Here is a 21593-nt window from a genome sequence, read left to right on the forward strand (position 1 = left end):
AACATAGTTGTACTCATAATTTGGGATTTCGGAATTCTTGAAATTCCGACAAATCGAAAAACCGAAATTTACAATATTTTGACCCATGTTATATTCGGAATTTTGACAAATTTAAGAATTATCAATATTTCGACTCTATATTGTTTTTTTTTTCAGTTTTTTGAAAAACCGAAATATTGAGTGGAATTCCAATATTCCGTTCGGAATAATGAACACTGGTTGTACTATATGTAGTGGGAATGCCTCGACATGTATAATTTTGTATTTATAAAGGCTGGGTTCTTTCCTTTTATAGAGAGTGGGTTTTCACGTTGCAAGAAGTTTGGATGGGTTATTAAAATAAATATTCAAATGTCATAGCTCTACATATAGTTGTAAATGTTGTTCAGAATAATTTAATATAACCGCACCCGTTCGTAGGACGGGTTCGAAAGCTAGTGTATTAGTATATCTCTAGACTATTTTAAGCGACAAAATTGGTGATTTGGTTGGATTCAGTTTCCTGATAAATCAACGTTTTGAATTTTTGATAAACGGTGTATACTCTCTAAGCTACGGACACCACGTGCTACACTTTAGTATTTCTTGTGGCAGATTATGGACCTTACTAACCAATGGCTGACGAACCATCAACACCACAAAAACATTTAATAGTGCTAAGACTGCATGGGCCAGGCCAATGTGTTGATAATTATCGAAAAAGGTCAATGTGTTGATAAAAAATTTGAAGATTGCAGAATAGGCGCCTCATCTAGACGTTTAGTGGCGGAGCTAGGGGCAGAGTACGCCATGGCTCACCCTGGATTCCACCAAAACCAAATACTACTAGTCTCTTGGTCAAACTTAGACTAATAACCAACTATGCATTGCCTCTTTTATCCATAGAATTAAACTTCTCATTTGTTGATATTAGGTGTGCCCACAGACGAAAGAAAACCTTATCTGTTCTTCCCATGTTTCCCCCCCTTTTTTTTAGTAGCTTTCTTCTTTTCTCTGTAACACCTTCAACCTTCTAACCTCGTTCTATCATGTCCGAACCATCAACCATCAACCCTCTCCCCACCACCACCACCACTATAGAACCCTATCTTGGGTCTCACATACATCACAACTCCTCTTGGAGTTCTCTTTTTCAAAATGAAGCGAGCTCTTCATCTAACCCTGAAATACTGTTGCGTAGATTTTCCTATGAACTGGTGGAGGGAGTTGCAGAGATCCCAAACAACATAGTACATCAAGGTGTTGACTTTTGGAGTGAATATGTGGTGGGGTTCTTCATTGAAAAAAGACTGCCATTTCTTTTTGTAAAGAACACACTGAGCAAGATTTGGAAGCTTAAAGGGGATTTCACTACTTCCACTGATAAAGAACTGTATTATTTCAAGTTCAACGTGGAAGAAGATAGGAGAAAGGTTCTAGATGCAGAGCCAATATTTCTCGCAGTTAAGCTATTTGTTATAGCGCAGTGGACCTAGGAAGTTGAAGCTCAGAAGAATGAAATCAAATCCCTTCCTATTTGGGTAAAACTAATGGATCTGCCAAAAGAGTTGTGGACAGATGATGGATTGGGGTTTGTGGCAAGCCTGGTGGATGAGCCAAAGAGAATGGATGAGAAAACTAAACAGAAACAAAGGCTTAACTATGCAACGGTCTGTGTGGTCGTTCCCATAGATTTTGACTTTAGAACTGAAGTAAAAGTTAAAATGCTGGGGAAAGAGAAATCTATAAAACTGGAATATCCGTGGGTCCCAATTTCATGTGCTCGATGTAAAAGATATGGTCACAAGGAGAAAAAATGTCTGGAGAAACCCACTCAAGTATGGGTAAGAAAGAGGACATTGCAAGGCGTGGATATAGGTTTGAACGAAGGTTCTATGGCTAGGGAAATACCAAGTCTAGAGGAGGACACACCAGTAGATCTGGAGGTTGAAGAAGGACAAGTGGTTTCGCAGGAACAAGGTCGAGATACATAGAATAGTCAGGATATAGTGGTATGGAATAACAATGCTGCAAGGGAGAATCTTGATGGTATTGGAAGTACATAAAATGCAAGCCTGGTGAATGCCAAGAATGTCGGTACAGAATGGACAGTAGTAAATAGCTCAGTCCAGGGTATAGGGACGGAAAATGAAGTAGAACAAGGGAGAAAGAAAACAGGAGAATCCTCAGGTAATAAGAGGTTAATGTATAGCAACCAAAGGCTGTCGTTCAATGTATTGGCTAAATTAGATGAGGAACTGGAGGATGACATCTCTGAGGGAGATCCAAAGGAATACTTCACAGATCATGAACCAGTAAGTGAACCTGGAAAGGAAAGAGAGATTATTAGTAAAGCTAGAACTAGAGCCCAAAAGAGGGCTGCTGAGAATACTGAAGTGGAAGATGCTGCATCTAAAAGGTCATCTCCTGTGACATAGACTACAAAGGGTAAAGGGGGGCAAAAAAGCCAAGGAAGGAAATCCTCTCACAAGCAAACGAAATGAATGGGATATGTGTGTGGAATACAAGAGGTCTAAATGACCCAAAGAAAGTGAAGGAAGTGAATAAATTTAGAATCCAAAATAAGCTATGGTTTTTGAGTCTTCTGGAAGCAAAGGTAAAGGAGGAAAGAAGTGAAGTTATAAGCAAGGTATGTGCTCCAGGGTGGAGGTTTATGAGTAATTACAGCAGCCATATATATGGTAGGATCTGGTTACTTTGGGATGATAGAGAAATTACAGTTACAAAGTTACATGAAACTGCTCAATTCATCCACCTACATGTTTTTGTTCTTTAGAGGTCAAGTACCTTTTTTCTTACTCTGGTTTATGCGAGTAATCAGAGCAGTGAGAGGCTAGGATTGTGGAGGGAGTTAGCTCAACTTTAGAACTTGATTACAAGTGCGTGGTGTGTCCAAGGGGATTTTAATAATGTTCTTTACTCCCATGAGAGAATTGGAGGAATAGTCAGTCCAAAGGAAACGGGTCCCTTCTCAGATTGTCTCAATGTTGCTGGTCTAATGGATTTGAAATCTATAGGGAGCTTCTTTACTTGGACGAATTATGGTGTAGGTTCTTCTAGAAAATGGTTGAAGATTAACAGGGCTTTAGTGAATCATGATTGGCTTATACAGTTTCCCAACTCTATGGCTAAATTCCTTACTCCTAGCATATCCGACCACTCTCCTATTCTCCTTCAATTTTTTGAAAGTGAGAAAAGATCCTTTCCCTTCAGGTTTTGTAATTACTGGGTGATTCACAAGGACTTTAAAGCTACAGTACAAGGTAGTTGGGAGATCCAATTATATGGTTCTCCAATGTATGTTCTCTGTCAGAAACTCAAGATTTTAAAGCCAAGAATGAAACACTGGGCAAGAAAATACTTATCTGACTTGTATGCTCGAACTGAAGTAGCTAGGGAGGAACTTAATCAGATTCAGAAGAGACTTCGAAGTAACCTCCTTGACCCTTACTTATGTCATCAAGAAAAAGAAGCAAGGTTAAAGCTGTGCACTTATATGGAAATGGAGGAGGCAGATTTCAGACAGAGGACTGAGAGTGATTGGATAGTATATGGAGATAAAGGAAATTCTTTTTTTTTCACCAGGCTATGAAAGAGAAAAGGAATAGAAATAGCATATGGGCCATACAAGACCAGCAAGGTATGAGGCATGAAGGACAATAACAAGTTTCTCAAGCTTTCATCAGATATTACATTGAGCTTTTAGGGGTAGTTTCTGATGGGGAGTGTTCAGAGGAAGTCTTAGAAAATATCTCTTTTAAAGAAGAGCTAGATATTGTCACAGTAGAAAAACTGGTCGAGGAGATTATGGAGGAGGAGATAAAAGAAGCTATTTTTAGTATGGATGATAATAAGGCTCCGGGACCTGATGGATATAATGCTTTCTTTTTTAAATCTGCATGGGATATTATATGAGGCGACTTTATCAGTGTTATTAAATATGTTTTTAATAGTAATTACATGCATAGAGGGGTAAATTCTACTTTCATTTGCCTTGTGCCAAAAAAGACTAACCCTCTGTAATAGATGAATTCAGGCCTATATCTTGTTGTAATATCATATAGAAGTGCATTTCTAAGATTTTGAGCAACAGGTTGAAGCCATGTATCTCCTAAATGGTTGAAATGAACCAATCTGCCTTCATTCCAGGAAGAGAGATTCAAGATAACTTGTTAGTGGCACATGAACTCCTTAGGGGCTACAACAGGAAACATGGAGAGCAAAGATGTTTTATCAAGATTGATATTCAGAAAGCATATGACACAGTGGGCTGGGACACTTTGCTCAAAGTTCTTAGGAGGCTCAGATTTCCAGAAGGTTTCATCAACTGGATAAACATGTGCATATCCACTCCATCCTTTTCAGTCCTCATCAATGGCACTCCTCAAGGATATTTCCCAGGCAAAAGGGGGCTCAGGCAAGGTGATCCATTATCACCATTTCTTTTTGTGTTGCTCATGGAGATTTTGGGGGGTATTCTCAAGCAAAGTGCAACAAATAAAGAATTCGAACACCATTCTAAGTGCAAGAGAGTAAAACTTACCAACTTATGTTTTGTGGATGACCTTCTGCTATTCTGTAATGGGGATGATTCTTCAATTACAGCCATTAAAGGTGCATTGGACTGCTTCTCTTCTCTCACGGGACTAAAGCTCAATCACATGAAGTCTACTCTCCTCACTGGAAGTATGAGCCCTGCAGGAAGTGTTGAGTTAGCTGATATACTTGGTATTAGCTTGATTTCTCCTCCAGTTTCTTACTTGGGTCTTCCCCTGACAACAAAGAGAATAGGAGTTATGGATTGCCTTCCTTTAGTCGAGAGGATTACAAGTCAAATTTCTAACTGGAAAAATAGATAGATGTCTATCTTATGCAGGAAGACTGCTTACTTATCCAGTCAGTTTTGTCCTCATTCCATACATACTGGGCAAAAACTTTCATCTTGCCAGAAAGAGTGCTAAAGAAAGTTTCAAAGATATGTAACAGGTTCTTATGGGCTGGTCTGGAAATGAAAGCTAAGATGCACAAAGCAAGTCATGCTGTAATGAGATACTGATAAAAACCAAAGGTGAATATCATAGATACTAAAGTGTGGAACATTGCAGCTTATTGTGGCCTTTTTTTCAAGGTTGCCAGTAAAGAGGAAAGTTTGTGGACAAAGTAGGTGAGAGCTTATCATTTAAGAGGACGATTCTTCTGGACTATGAACATACTGACTGACTACTCTTGGGTGTGGAGAAACGTCCTACACTATAGAGAGAAAGCACTCAAGTTCACAAAACATCTTATTGCAAATAGGAGGGAAACCAGTATATGGCACGATCCATGGCTTCCATCAGGTCTTCTTCTTAAAAATTCTGAAGCACTGGACTGGTTACAAGTCCCGAAAGACGCACCAGTTAGTAGGCTTATTCATGGTGGCAGATGGAATGAGATAGTGCACAGTCTACCAGAGGGTGATATAAAGGAGCAGATTTTGCAATGTGAGATAAATACTTATTTGGGGGAGGATAAAGTGGTTTGGACGGCTTCCACAACTGGCAGGTATTCCACAAAGTCAGCATACATAGTATTGAAAAATATGAAAGAAAAATTGGAGTGGAGCAAACTAGTTTGGGGAAAGCTTGTTATTCCCAAACACTCGTTCATAGCTTGGCAACTGTTTGTAGGACGTCTAGCGACTCAGGATAGGCTGAGACACAGGAAAATTCTCAATTCCTCAAAGTGTATTTTTTGCAATGCTCAAGGTGAGAATTCGAAGCACTTGTTCTTCAATTTCGATTACACAAAAGAGGTGTGGTAGAGAATAAAGGCAGCAATGGGGCTTAAGGAGATGGTGAAAAAATCAACTATGGAATGGAATTTCATCATGAGGATAACAAGGAAAAACACTACAGAGATAGAGATTATTAGGGCGATGACATGTGCGGCTATTTATTAGATTTGGAATGAAAGAAATAGTCAGAAATTCAAGAAAGTAGCTCACACAGCTCAAGTCATCTGCCGGGACATTTTGAGGAAGATGCAAGTTTACTTCCAGCGAATCTTGAAGGAGGAAGTAGATAGTCCAAGAATAAATGACATGCTGTCTCACATAGGAGTTTCAGTCATATTCAAGCAGAGGACGCAGATAATGTGCAGATGGACAAAACTTATGGAGGGAATCATGAAGATAAATTTTGATGGGTCTATGACAGCTGCTGATGCTAGCTTTGGAGGGTGTATACGAGATAAAGAAGGTCATGTTGCTGCCATCTTTCAAGGTCGAGGGGGGATTAAATCAGTTTTGTATCAAGAGCTGAAATGCATTGAGATGGGCCTTAAAGCGGCAATTCTGATAGACTTCAAGAAAGTGATTATCGAATCTGACTCCAAGAGAGCTATTCAAGTGCTTCTAGGACAGGAGGAGAGCCCGTGGTATTGTCTTAATTTAGTAGCTGCTATTAAGGGGCTTGGGAATAGCTTCGAAGTTCTTCAGTATAGGCATATTTACAGAGAATGTAACCAGGTAGCCAACTTTATAGCAAAGTTAGTTGCGAGAGGGGAGGGTGATTATGTTTTTAGTTTGCCACCTTTGTCCAAGGAATTATCTGTACTGGTGGAAAAGGATGTAGTGGGAACTATGTATGCAAGAGTTGTTAATTAATGCAAGTTAGGGTTTGCCTTAACCCATAATCGTTTCAAAAAAAAAAAAAAAAAAAGGTGTGCCCACAGGGGATCTTGTAATTTCTACCGTACCCAATTAATTTCAACATGTTTCAACTTTCAACACATGTAAAGTTTTGTACCTTTACCAAAACAAAAAAAATTTGTATTGTATGTGCAGCTCTATGTGCAAAGAAGGAACTACCACGGTAAGCCTATCATATCCTACTATTCCTTGCATGCTCCTCCAATTATTATGGAAATGGATATATTAGAACATTTCACAAGTTACCTTTGATTTAATCATAGAGTGAAAATAGACAACTTCTTCAAAATTTACTATATAAATTGATAAAACAAGAGTAACAAATACTTAGAACTACATCATATCCAATTAATTATATTATGTAGTCCAATAAACTAATTAACCTATCCAACTAGTAGTTGCGATTCTACACTTTCAATATTGGAAATCTCTATTATTATGTAAATTAACGTAAATTGATTATTGGATAAATTAACAATTGTTTGTTTACATAAAAAATAATTATTTTAAATTCATTAAAAAAAAAACATGTCATAGAAAGAAGCTTAAAAAGAAACAAGCAAATTGGCGTGTGAACAAACAAACTATTTAAATTGTGTCACAAACTTGTAACCCTAACATCGGCTCACCTTGGAACAAATTCCTGGCTCTGCCACTGTAGACGTTTAACAAGAGTTCACTGCGCGGTCCTTAATGGATCATGTTGCTCAGTCAAACTAGATTGCTAGCGTCCTGCCCCTTAAAGGGTAGGACGATCCTGACCCAATAAAAGACAGAAAATGGTGACTAGATACTTGTAAAAGTTTAGGAATTTCTAAAACAAATTTAACTCAGATTGAGTCTTGACTTCTTGAGTCTTCACTCAATCACTCCTACCTTCTTTGGCACCACTGTGAAAAACCACCACCGTCACCTCCTATTACCACCTGCCACCGCCTCGCACCACCGTTGTCACTCTATCCTCTTTGTTGATATTTCTTGTCCTCATCTTTTTCTTTAGATTTTCTTCTCTCTCTAACTCCACACTGTTAGGAATATACAACTTAAATGTACTTACTCTTTACCAATTACCAAACAATACAAATCTTTTGTCTTGTACTTTTTTGTTAAATTCGAGCCTAGTGTAGAAACACTATGTCTTTAAGACAGATTTTCCCCCTCACGGTGCTTGAAGGTTGATGGGAAACTATCTCCCAAGATAGAATGAATTTCCTTCTATAGAAAGCTACCACTTCAATTCTACAGAATCAGAGAACACAATATAGTATTTGACTAAGAACAGAAAGAGAAGAGAAAGATCAGAAATATGTGATCTGGTGTGTCTTTCTCTCCAAATTCTTCCACTATTTATATGTGAGTTGTGCTTTTTCAAAACAACACAGTGACTCTTGGAAAAAGTTAGGCAACTCTTTGAAAAGTCAAATGTTTCGAAAGGACGCACCATTTTGGCATAAAACACTGTTTCGAACCAGCGCTTATTTCAAAAGATCGCACATTTTCGGCATAATACACTATTTCGAACCAGTGCACCCTTTCGAAAAGGTGTATCTCACTTTACTGTTTCAAGAGAAACTAACTAGCCTGTTAGACCCAATTCGGATTGGTCCTGGTTTAAGAAATAAGAAATCGGACGTCTGTAGTCCAAAAAGAATATACACAACAGCCACGCCTAAGCCCAAGCCAAAACCCGAACCTGAACCCAAGCCGAGCCGAGTCGAGTCGTTCAAACGGGCGGGCGTTGGTCGATCAGTCGGTCGGACGAACGGCGGCGGCGGTGCGCGCGTGTGTTTTTCTTATTGAGCTTGACTACGTTCCATCTCCACGAAAAATTAGTGGTACCCCTTGGGTCTCAACCCAAGTAGCCACAATTAGGCCTTATAAACTCAACAACTCTTTGGTCTTCTTCTCATATGGGACTAAGTGTTTTTCACACTTTCTCACATTCATTTCTCAATCATTTCATCTCAAGTGGGGTAACTTGGGAGACAAATTACTCATTCATTTCTCAATGGATTTGTGTAATACCAAGTCCTATGTGTTCACTACATTTTGAACTTTCAATTACAACCATTTTTCTAACAATCTCCCATATGAATGAAAATTTAGCTTTTTTCACTCATAAACAATGGATTTTTGTTCTTTTACAAATGAAAAGATACCACATCAGGTCAAGTAGTATGGGAGACCTTGAACTTGCCTTAGATTTAACATAAGTTTCACATTTATAGTGTGGGTCTTAATTTATCTTTGGTATATAGTCCAAATTAATTAATCTATGCAAAATATCATAATTAACATGTCCTAGTCTACCATGCCATACATGTGAAGACTCAATAAAGTAAACAGAAGTTTGAACTTTATTGTTGCTCTTCGGTGAAATAATAAAACATGACATCCTAAATAACCCATCACTAAGATAGCCTTTACCCACAAATACATCATTGATTATTCCGATGTCATTTGCCTTAACTCGTAGATGAATTAAAACATCCCCACGTTTGATGTTATTTTAGCAATGCATCAATGATTTATAATTTTGAATTGATTAATTCAAAGAGATACATAAGCCCCCCACATTTTTCCAATTTCTTATGACAAAGTCAATAAAATGGAAAATCGTTTAGATGTATATTTTCCAAGTGAGGTGTCTTATTAAAGAATGTAACAAATCATTTATATAGTATTTAAACATTTTTAAGACCTCAATTTTGCTTACAAGTATGCATACAAAACAATATCTTGAACAATCTTCTTTATTGGCGCTCTTTAGCGCAATTATAAAACACATACATCATACAAATAATATAATACGTTTATAAATCTTTTAGCACCAGCCATTCCTAACATCTATAATGAAGCAAGGATTCTCAAAATTTTGGATCATAATTCCCCCTAAGTATGGCATTACCACCACCTTGTTCACTTTCAAGAAGTCCATTCCAAGAATGACTTGAAAATGGTCTATGCAAGCTACCATTAGGTCCACCTTTCCTCGCCAGTTGTTCATCTTTATGTCAACTTCCAAAGCGAGTCCTTTCACCGGTTCGACTTCTTGGTTCAAGCCTCTCATATAACATTTACATTCTGCAAGTTTCAATCTAATATCTTCGGATACATACTCTGAGATTAACGTATGAGTCGAACCAGTATCCACCAATGCTAGTATGCACCCAGCGTAGTTGTTGAGTTCCACTTCTACGACCATAAGGTCTTCATCGGTGACCGAAATGTTCATAAGATTCAACGAACTAGTAGGTGTAGCAACTGGAACAGGAATAGTAACAACAGGAGTAACTGGAGGTATTGTCATTTCTGAAATATAAATACACCTTGTTAATCCTTAAAACCAAAAAAGAAAACAAAAACAAATTATGTTCGGTAAAGAAGAAGAAGAAAGTATTATGTCTTAAGTTGTTAAGAATATACAACTTAAATGTACTTATTCTTTACCAATCACCAAAAAGTACAAACATTTTGTCTTGTAAGTGTCTTGTACTTCTTTGTTAAATCCGAGCCTAGTGTAGAAACACTATGTCCTTAAGACAAATTTTCCCCCTCACGGTGCTTGAAAGTTAATGGGAAACTATCTCCCAAGATAGAACAAATTTCCTTCTATAGAAAGCTAGCACTTCAATTCTACAGAATCAGCGAACACAACATAGTATTTGACTAAGAACAGAGGGAGAAGAGAAAGATCAGAAATGTGTGATCTGGTGTGTCTTTCTCTCCAAATTTGTCCACTATTTATAGGTGAGTTGTGCCTTTTCGAAATAGCACAGTGACTCTTGGGAAAAGTTAGGCAACTCTTTGAAAAGTCAAATGTTTCAAAAGGACGCACAATATCGGCATAAAATACTATTTCGAACCAGTGCCTATTTCGAAAGGTCGCACCTTTTCGGCATAATGCACTGTTTCGAACCAGTGCACCCTTTCGAAAAGGTGTATCTCACTTTACTGTTTCAAGAGAAACTAACTAGCATGTTGGACCCAATTCGGATTGGGCCTAGTTTAAGAAATAAGAAGTCCGTAGTCCAAAAAGAATATACACATCCAAGCCCAAGCCCGTGGGCGGCACGCGTGTGTGTGTTTCTTGTTGAGCTTGACTACATTCTGTCTCCACGGAAAATTAGTGGTACTCCTTGGGGCCCAACCTAAGTAGCCACAATTAGGCCTTATAAACTCAACAACTCTTTGGTCTTCTTCCCATATGGGACTAAGTGTTTTTCACACTTTCTCACATTCATTTCTTAATCATTTTATCTCAAGTGGGGTAACTTGGGAGACAAATTATTCATTCATTTCTCAATAGATTTGTGTAATTCCAAGTTCCATGTGTTCACTACAGTTTGAACTTTCAATTACAACTATTTTTCTAACACACACCACAACTCCACCTCCACTTGCCAATATCAATTACATGGTTGATTTCAAAATTGAAAGAAAGTGTAGTCTTCTAATAGTTTGATTGTTGTAAACTTGATGAAGATGTTTTCCAAAGTTGTGCTCTTAGTATGCTTTGTTTTTGGGATTCAAAACTCACTTAAAATTGCTCAAAATGTAAAGAATTGAAACTTACTGTTTTGGGTATATTGACTCTTTGGTGATTTACATCTCAAATTAGTATGCATCTTTGATTGATGCTACGATTTTATGTTTTCCTTCTAATTTCAAATGAATAAAATTGTATGGTGGAAGTGAGATTTATTTTAGTTTTTCTCTTTAAAAAAAATAAAAATTGATAAGATAAAAAAATAAAAAACTTACTTGATCGGAATCCTGCGAGTAATGGATAGCAGTGTTGGGACCGGTTGGGAGTTGGTCAGATTGTTGTTGTGGGAAAGAGGAGAGAAATGAGTCAACTCAGATAAAGTGGAACCTTTTAGAGTCTAGACTATAGGTGAACAAGAAACAATTTCTTGTCTATTTTGGGTTAGGAGGGTCCTACCTTTTAAATAATGGGCAGACACTAGCAATTCTCGTCAAACTAATAAAGAAACTATTAAAGTGTGCCGAGCAAAACACGTTTTTCCTTTTTTTTTTTCGTCCAAGAGTCCACTCCTGAGTCCTGACCCAGCTAAAACTTTTTGTTATGTTACTTTGAGACAAGGCCCAAAATATTGCCGATATATATGATATATCGCCGATATATATCATTTTTTGGGTACACCGATATGGATATATTCGATATATCTCAACCGAATATTGAATTTTTTTTTTCTCAATATGTATCACAATTTCCGATATAACGATATATATCGACCGATATATACGATATAAATTGTTGACTTTGACCAAATATTATTGACTTTGACCTATATATTGACGATATTTCCAATATAATCGATGATATTTCTGATATATCGACATACAAAACAAAATTTTGAATGGTCAACAAAAAAATAGATATTTCTGATATATCCGATATATATCGGTTTTTGGGTACATCGAAATATTCACCGAATTCGATATTTTGGGCCTTGCTTTGAGATTATAAAATAGATGTGGCTTACGAGGAAGTTAGGAGGATGAATGCAAAATATATATGTTTTTCGTTTATATTTTTATACTTTCTTAACGTCGTCTTTTTCGAATTGTTGGGGGAGTCGGTGAAAAGAATCCCATATCTACACTATATGATAGCGTAATATTCCGGAATACCCTTCCCAATATCGAGTAGGCAATTTAAGATCTTCCTATTTAGTTAATTTAAAAATACCTCTTTCACTAAATTTAAAATAAGCCCCACTTTTATTAATATAATTTGAACAAAGTTCTTTTTTTTATTAATAATTTAGAAACACCTCTCTAATGTCACTTAAATTAAATAATTACCCCCATTTATTATTGATAATTAAAAAAACCCTCCCTAATATCACTTAAATAACATAATTATCTCCCATTTTGTTTTAAAAAAAATAAATAGATGAGTCTCTCTTATATAATTATAATTACCATTTACAATTAGAATCCAAAGAAATCATGCTAACTATCGATCTCGAGGGACGGGTTTCAAAACTTAAAAAAACTGATGCGTAGCACGGTTTGCATACTTGTGCTAAATAAACCTAGAGAAAAAAATAACCAAAACTACTAAAATCCTAGCATGCTCCGTCCTTCAATTCACAAGATTTTAGCTTAATTGCGTTTTTTATTTCCCTAATCTAATGACGTAGGATTTATGAAAATGTAGTACGGACAAGTTGCCATCTCGATGGGCTTCTTTGGGCAAGTTGTTAGAGAGATGAGTCGAGATCCTTGTTAGCAATTCTGTACGGGTCGGGAATAATTCGAGAATTATTCGGTGATTCAAAAAAACGGTATAGTCAAATATTCGGTCAAAAATTCGCAATACGGCAATTATGTGGTGTTTAATTAATACGCGTTTTAAATGTTTGGTTGCAAAAATTCGGAAGTCAAAATTCATGATATTATGTTAGTAAATATTAATAATAGTTGTCATTCTTTATAACATAACAAACATATCTAAACAATTTAGCTACAAAAATATTGAAACCAATTGAATGGTCCACATAGGTACCTTTATTTATTTGTTATTGGATTGAAATTACTGTTCAAATTTCAAAATACACACACACCATGACATGACAAATTAAATATTGCCCAAATAATATAAAAGCAAAGCTTTTGGATTAATTTATTATTAAAAATGTAAGAGTTGGGGACTTAAAGTAAGAGTGAGGACATATAGTACATTAAAAATAACAAAAACGCAGCCAAATTTTCATTCATTCATTTTTTTTTTTTTTTTTGGAGCCGAATTTTTGAAAAATTCACCAAAATCCGTATTATACATTTCAAGGCAAAAAATCGCGAATTATTCCGAATTTTTCAAACATTCGGAAGTATTATACGTTTTGCCCTTCAAAAATTTGATTCGCAAATAATTCGGAGAATTGCTAACAAGGGTCGAGATCGCTACCTTTGTTCCCACTTCCCAGGCGTGCTCGTTTATATATATATATATATATATATATATATGGTAGGTTACGTTTACAACATTTTTTATACAATACCTCTTGAAAATATGAATTAAGTTTTGATTCCTTGTAGATATGATCTTCACGTACACCATGGAGATCTCTACAAAAATTCAGCTCATTTGAAAACTCCTAACCATGAGAAAAATTGTTCTCAACCTATGAATTTTTATCAACAATCCAGAAATATCGATTTTGTAACTCTTTTTTGGCAAACTTAGAAATGTTTAAAGAACCTGTTTTTTTTGTGAAGGTCATATCCATGGTGAGAACATCTTATCTACAAAAAATTAGCCCTTAAAACATCTTGAAGGGTCTGGTGGGGGGTATTGTATAAATCGTTATATAAAAAGTGTTGTAAATGGAACCTACCCCGTTTACATATATATAGTCCAAAGATGTGTAGAAAGTAGAAACACCTTGGTAGTAAGGTGCTAGAGAATAGAACGAATAACAATATGTATGGCGAGGAGGTGCACTAGTGTATTTTTTGGAGTTTGTATTGGAACCACACTTCAACAATATGGAAAATTAACACAAAGTAATAAAATTTTATTAATAACAAAATTGAATAGAAAGAAAGTAATAATAAACTAATACAAATAACGTAAAAGAAATTACACTTGATGATTGAGGATTGCAAAGCAATGTTCTAAAGACAAATATCACCCATGTTCGAGTGCTCACAGTTATTCAAGCGTCGTTTTGCTAGGATACGACAATCAGTAACTCCAAAGTGTAGCACTACAATTTTGACACAGTAATGATACACTGACCTACTAATGATAACCATTGATTTTTATAGAGATACGTGTCTGTGTGTATTGCAATGCAAACCAACGTTATTCAAATAGTAAGTCGTAATAATGTCTAAAAAGTAGGTCCGTGTAGCACTACTCATTTTGAAGTCCTAGCGAACCTTTGAATGGAAAAACTTCATTCCATGGACCTTAATAGCAAGATGAAAGAGGGCAGCTAAAAAAACTCAATCAATGGTGCATCTCACATACATTGCGAGAGGCTAATTTCAGTGCGGATGCGGCTGCAAAGAAGGGAGCTACTATGATTATGGGAGAAATAATTTGGAGCACAACAGACCCCTATTCATCACCAGTATAAAATGTCCTCACAGGACCTACTATAGATTTGATTAGGTTGTCAGTAGTCTTAAGTTTAACCTGACATGTAATGCTCTCTCTCTCATTGTTAAATTCTTTAATTATTATTAATAATATCCATACTTCTGTGCAAAAAAAGATCTTCCGAAATAGCTTGACGTTAGTTTTATAATTGGCTCCAAAGAAATATCATCATTTTATATATAATGCCAAGAGGCTTGTTAACAATGCATATGGTGACCACTCGCCAACCGGCCACCAGTGTAAGTCCTCACAGCAAGTCCAAGCTGCACGCTTCGCCTTTGTTTACTTTGACAAAACTGAAACTTTCGCGTGCTTTGGTTGTTGAAGTCTATGGAGGAGAATAAGTCTATTACAGTGACTCATGGTTAGGTAGACACCAGAATATTTTATCAAGCTGAGTGCAAGAATTGTTGTCTTGTTGAGTTTGTTGCAACACAGTACCCTGGTAGGCCGGTATACGATATTAAAATATTAACTAAATCAATTGGTGAAACGAGGGTTCTGGTAAATATTTGGGGTATATGAATATAAAGTTATTTCACCACTAAATACAATGAATTAGAAGCTGTACAACCTTGTCAAAAATTATTTAGAATGTTACGAAATTATCCAACGGCTCAAATTTTTTTAACTTCATAACAACTTTTGACAAAATTAAACATATTTAATTGAGCTGATTTTTTGTTGGGGTGTTCTCCATCATGTGATGTATATCTCCACAAAAATTTAGCTATCAATTCATCTTATAAGTGCACTTTTAAGAGTGGAATAACTTTGAAGTCACTATAAGGTGGAGTTCATATAACCATCCCCTCCAACATAACAAGCATATTATAATTTTATAATTAAGCATATTAATGAGCAGCCGACAATTTGAACATAGTAATAGTTTACCAGTGTAGTATCAATGTGCTATGTACGCGCTTAAAATTTGCCTCAAACTGAAGAAACTAAACATTTATAAGAAGATTAATATTTGCTATATGCCATGAAAACGTCTAATTTTGTGTGTTGATCTCCTACGGTAGAGTCTACCTTAGAACAAACTGCGGTAAAACATTGCAATACTTCCCTACATGGCGACAGAGGTGGCTCTGAGATTTATAGGGCCTTGCAGGGCCTCAACTGTAAAAGCAAAGTAACCATAACAGTGAACTTTTTTTTTTGTCGACGTTATAGAAAAAGAAATCGTAAACTGATATATACATATATACTATTTTTTTTAAGATTGAAAGAAAAAAAATAGAGAAAAAGACGGATAGTTTTTTCCCCCTTTCTTGGTTTTCTTGTAGTCGTAAGCCGATATCTACATTAATTGATTGTAGAATTAAGTTTTAATTTGGAAACATAACTTAATTAATAATTAGATAAATATTTCCATTCTCAATTTAATGGAGAGAATATAAGAATTTTCTTAGTTTAGAAAATAATCACCGTGAGAATTTCGGATTAATTAGATCTATTAGATTATTTTTTGAAATTTTCACCTACGTGTCAGCCCTTTATAGATGAGTTTGGGACCCTCAAGATTCGGGCCCCGTGCGGTCGCACACCTTGCACATGCTCAGTGCCGCCCCTGCATGGCGATATTTCATAAAATGTACGGTCGTTGGCATATACACATGGACGGACTCACGGACCAGTGAATGCTAAAGGTATTCTTGAATACCCTCAAATTTGAGGAGGGAAAAAATCAATATGTGCTAACATTTCAAATTTTACCCACTAACTTGTGTTCTTATTACTATTTAGTAGCTTGATGTTCATATAATTGCATGTATGCAAAACTTTTATGGTTCTTAAACATTTGTTTTTGCTTTTATGCATTTCCCTGCTAACTGTAAAAGAACCTCGGTTTATTTGGTTAGCAAAAATCTGAAAAAATCATAGTAATTATTGAAAAAAAATATCATTTACGTGTTATTTATTTACAACTACAAAATTTCTGGAATTTTATTTTGCGGATTGATCATATTTACATACTATAAAAATTGGAATTTAATTTTGGAGATTGATCATATTTACCAACCTTAATGAAAGAAAATGTAGTATACATTTTCTTTATGAAATGATACAATTGTTGTTAAATGTCGACATGAATACCCTTGGAAAAATCTTGGGTCCATCCCTGCATATATATGCATATTCGCATTATGGGGATTACTTTTAAAGTCAAAATATTAGAGAAAAAAAAAACTGCAAGGTGCCAACACAAGGTATAATTTTCAGTGACATTTGTTGATATTTGAAAGTTGAATTTATCACGAAATCAGATTTTATTCAATAGATGAGCTTAGATATATTGTACCGTTGTCTGGGAGCTCTCGATGGAAATGGGTTGGCGAGTGAGGACGACTTGCAGTAGGTCTAACAACTCTTGAGACTTTTTTTCTTTGTTCATAACACTGCTTTTCAATTCTTGCATGTTGCATTGGAATATTATATATACTCTTCTAATAAAATGAAAAAAAAAAAAAAAAAAAATGTTTCGTATTTGGATGTTGTCTAGGCTTTCTTAATAAATAGGGATAGTCGTCTTCGAGACATCTCCTTGGACAATCCAAACAATATGAAAAAAACTATATTTTAACGCTAGCTAGCTAGTAACTTAATTCATAGGATGTCACACCAATTGTGATATAATTAACCCAAACGCATTATGAATATGGTTGTTAATCAACTCTAAGTCTCTAACTCCATCTCTAAGAATATCGTCAATGATTTGATTACTATTTGTTTTTAACTAGCTAGAGTTAGCAAAGTTGTTACATTTGGTAATCAAGAGATGGAGTATTTGAAATTGAATTGAGTTTTGCGGTCCCAAAATTGTGTTGTAGGTACCCTCCGTTCTATATTTCATATCACTAAAGAACACGTGTTTTACCAGCTCGTATTTTACCAGCTCGTACCAAGCTATCAGGACGTAACGACGGCCCAGACTCAGGTCGTCCCAAATACCAGTTACAACCATATATAGAATTAAATGATCTAGCGCAATCTTGGAACTCAGTCAACGCACAAATCAAGGAGACTTTACTTTGTAACATCAAGAGTAATGACTAATCATCAAGATAGCACACAATGTGGATCTACCCTTGACATCGGCCTGGAGCAAATAAGAAAAGTCAGCTCAAACATTTATAAGTAGAGAGAGATGAACTACGTAAGGCTTGATTCAAGTTTACCCCGAGAAACTTGATACGTAAGTAACTCTTATCCCAAGAAAGAGTGCAGCCATTCCCTATCAATCCTAACCTTAGGTCATAGTCCCAAAATACCAAACCTCTACATTGACGCCGTCTGTCGGTTCGTTTCCTTGAGAAAACACACAAACTATTTTCTCAAGCCCATAAAGCTGGTCAGAAAAACCACCATGGAAGTACAACTACAAGCTTTAGCAGGTCAAATGAAGACACTCTAAGATTCCTTTATATCCCTTCAACAAGAAAACCAAACTATGCGCGACCAAGCCACCTCTAACACCAACAACGGCACTCCAGATGCAGTAGAGAACAACGCAGTCACAACCCTCACCACTACCACCAATCAATGACTCGAAGACTTCGCCTAGAGGTTAGAGAAGTCGAACAACAAAGCTAGCGTAGTCCAGATCGCTCAAAAGATGCTCCAGTCATACAAGGCATCACCATTCACCACTGAAATCAGGGACAAATAGACTCCCTCATAATTCATCCAACCAAAGTTCCCGTTGTACGACGGTAGCTCGTGTCTAGGCCAGCACGTAGCTCGTTTCAGCTAGATCCTCGCACTCTACAGCGCTCCAGACTACGACTACCTGAAGTGCAAACTCTTTCTAGCCAGCTTGAAGGACGGAGCACTAGACTAGTTCTACATGCTCACCCCCGATTTAATCAACAACTTTGACAAGCTAGCTGAGACGTTCGCAGCAGAGTTCATCCACAATAGGAAGAAACAAGCCGACCTGGACTCCTTATTTCAACTTAAGCAAGCACACGGCAAGACGATCTGCGTTTTCCTAGGACATTTCAAGAAGGAACTCCTATCAATGGAGCTAGGCCTCAAGGACAGCTTTGCAACTTCCGCATTTACCAACGCCCTCCTGGATGACTCCGACTTAGCAGGGTCTCTAATGCGCAACAAGCCAGAACGCTTAAATGACCTGTACCACAGAATCGACAAGTACATCAAGTACGAAGAATGAATGGCCCAGTGTAAGGGCAAAGAAGTCCTCGCAGTAAGCGACAAGCAAGGACCCAAAGAAAACAATCACTACTCAGGCAACAACAACAACAACAAGGGCTCTAGCTACCACAAGCCCTCATACACCAAAGGGAATCTCCAACTTCTCCAGGACGCCAAGCCATATCCAGAAGAAGATATATACAGCACCATACTTCAAGCCCAACATCAACAAAGTCATAGCAATCCAAGGACGTCCATACTGCCATTTCCACAAACTCCACCACCATGACACGGATGAGTGTTGGAGCCTCAAACACTACCTCCAAGACTTAGTCAAAGAGAGGAAACTAAAAGAGTTCCTTCCAGAAAGCGACCTCAGGCATAATCTGAATGCCAATCGCAATGTAAGCGTATAGGAGCTAGGAACGACACGCTCCGCGAAGTAAGGCGAGAAGGCGAGAACGTTCCGACGATCTAAATCTCCAGGTCGGTCGAGGCACAATAGGAGACAACACTCCTTTGATCACAATGAAGAAAAGGTAATCCACATAATTACAGACACCTCCAGCAACAAGACCTCAGGTCTTGAAAAGCGCAGGTGTTTAGGAGCGTTGCAAGAAATCTACCACTTTTTCCACAAAGTTGAGGTGATCATTTCTACCAACTCTCAATCTACGACCTCCATATCATTTACAGAGGAAGATCTTGACAAGGTGTGCCTACCCCACAATGATGCCCTGGTAGTGCACGTCAAAATCAACGGATGGACAGTCAAAAGAGTCATCATCGATCCAGGTAGCTTCTGCGACATCTTTTTCTACCAAACATAGAAGGATATGCACCTGCCAGACTCGGTGATGATACAGTTAAATACACCACTCTATGAATTCAACGAAGACCGCACATATGCAATTGGAGACATCATCCTACCAGTCTCCATTGGAGAAAAAGAGGACATGGTCAAGACTTTAACACGCTTCAGTGTGATTGATGTCAAGTCGTCCTATACTGCCATCTTAGGACATAGGTGGATCCACAAGGCAGTTCCATCCACCTTGCACCAAGTCCTGCGGTTCCCCAAACCCCGATGCATCATGGAGCTTAGGAGCAACTAACTAGAAGCTCATAGATGCAATCAAGTCAGCGAAACAACCATGACCAAAACTCAGGTCATCCAAGACGAAGACGTCCCAAAGCTGCAAGATCCTCAATCGTCCAGCTCACAAGCGCTAGCAACAGACATGCTCAAGGAGAAACAAGCACAAATCGAACCTGGAAAAAAAGTCAATTTGGGCACAAATAATGACCTAAAATTTGTCTATGTAGGGGATGATTTAGACCCCAAGCTCAAAGAGCAACTTGTCAAATTTCTATCTCTCAATAAAGATGTTTTTGCTTGGTCATGTATCGATATGCCTGGAATCGACCCACAGGTCGCTTGCCACAAATTAAATGTAGATCCAACTATAAAGCCTATCAAACAACGACCTAGGAAGCTTGCACTCAAATTTCAAAAAGCCATCAATGAAGAGATAGAGAAGCTCAAAAGGTCGGATTCATCAGAGAAGTCGAGTACCCGACCTGGCTAGCTAACATCGTAGCCATTCCTAAGAAAAATGGCCATGTACGACTCTGCATAGACTTCACCAACGTCAACAAGCATTGCCTAAAGGACAACTTTCCCCTACCAAGGATAGACATTCTGGTAGATCAAACTTGCAGACATGAACTTCTATCATTTATGGACACATACAGTGGTTACAATCAGATACCACTTGCAGAAGAAGACTAGGAAAAGACGTCGTTCATAACCAAACAAGGAACGTTCTACTACAACGTCCTACCATTCGGCTTGAAGAACGCTGGTGTGACCTACCAGAGACTGATCATAAAGATGTTTAAAGACTTGCTAGGCGACACTATGAAAGTCTACATAGATGACATGGTAGTCAAAAGAGAAAAAGCTAGCAATCACATTTCTAACCTCCAAGAAGCTTTTAAAAGATTGCGCCAAAATAAGATGAAGCTTAACTCAGCAAAATGCGTATTTGGAGTAGCCTCAGGGAAATTTTTAGGATACCTCGTTTCACAAAGATGCATTGAAGCGAACCCAGAACAAATATGAGCTCTCTTAGAAATGCCAGAGCTAACTACCAAGCAACAAATCCACAAGCTATCTGACATGATTTCAGCCCTCAACAGGTTCATCTCACAGGCATCTGACAAATGCAGACCGTTTCTGCAAATACTCAAGAAAGGCGTAATATTCACTTGGACAAACGAATGCCACAACGCCTTCAATGACCTGAAGGTCTACCTATCAAATATGCCCGTCATGTCCAAACCAAATGAAGGAGAAACACTTGGGCTTTACCTTGCAACTACCGACTTTGCCATCAGCTCGGTCCTCTTTTGCAAAAGCGAGGGAATCGAAAAGCCATTCTACTTCACTAGCAAGACATTGGCATATGTAGAAAAACATTACTCTACAATAGAGAAGACAATGTTGTCTTTGTTGTACTCTGCTTGGAAGTTCCGACCTTACTTCCAGGCTCACCACATCAAGGTCATAACAGATGTACCCATCAAACATGTCCT

The 21593-nt window shown here is 37.3% G+C and overlaps 1 protein-coding gene and 1 long non-coding RNA gene across 2 annotated transcripts; one reads left to right on the forward strand and one right to left on the reverse strand.

Annotated features, from left to right (window-relative positions):
• Positions 1-6022: 6022 nt before the first annotated feature.
• Positions 6023-6646, forward strand: LOC147482217 (uncharacterized). Its single transcript, XM_086579241.1, has one exon. It carries the CDS (start codon positions 6023-6025, stop codon positions 6644-6646), a length of 624 nt encoding a protein of 207 aa, XP_086435367.1.
• Positions 6647-9428: 2782 nt separating this feature from the next.
• Positions 9429-11648, reverse strand: LOC147482218 (uncharacterized). The gene is made up of 2 exons (XR_015204673.1): positions 11456-11648; positions 9429-10003 (listed from the first exon to the last, which is right to left on the reverse strand). It is a non-coding gene; the product is annotated as an uncharacterized LOC147482218 (long non-coding RNA).
• Between the last annotated feature and the right edge of the window lie 9945 nt (positions 11649-21593).

The sequence above is a fragment of the Coptis chinensis genome, chromosome 8 (genome assembly GCF_015680905.1).
Source record: "Coptis chinensis isolate HL-2020 chromosome 8, ASM1568090v1, whole genome shotgun sequence".
Classification (NCBI taxonomy): Eukaryota; Viridiplantae; Streptophyta; class Magnoliopsida; order Ranunculales; family Ranunculaceae; genus Coptis; species Coptis chinensis.

What these genes read in the sequence shown, in the direction of transcription:
- LOC147482217 (XM_086579241.1), top strand. Translation starts at nt 6,023, where the DNA reads ATGCAAGTTTACTTCCAGCGAATCTTGAAGGAGGAAGTAGATAGTCCA.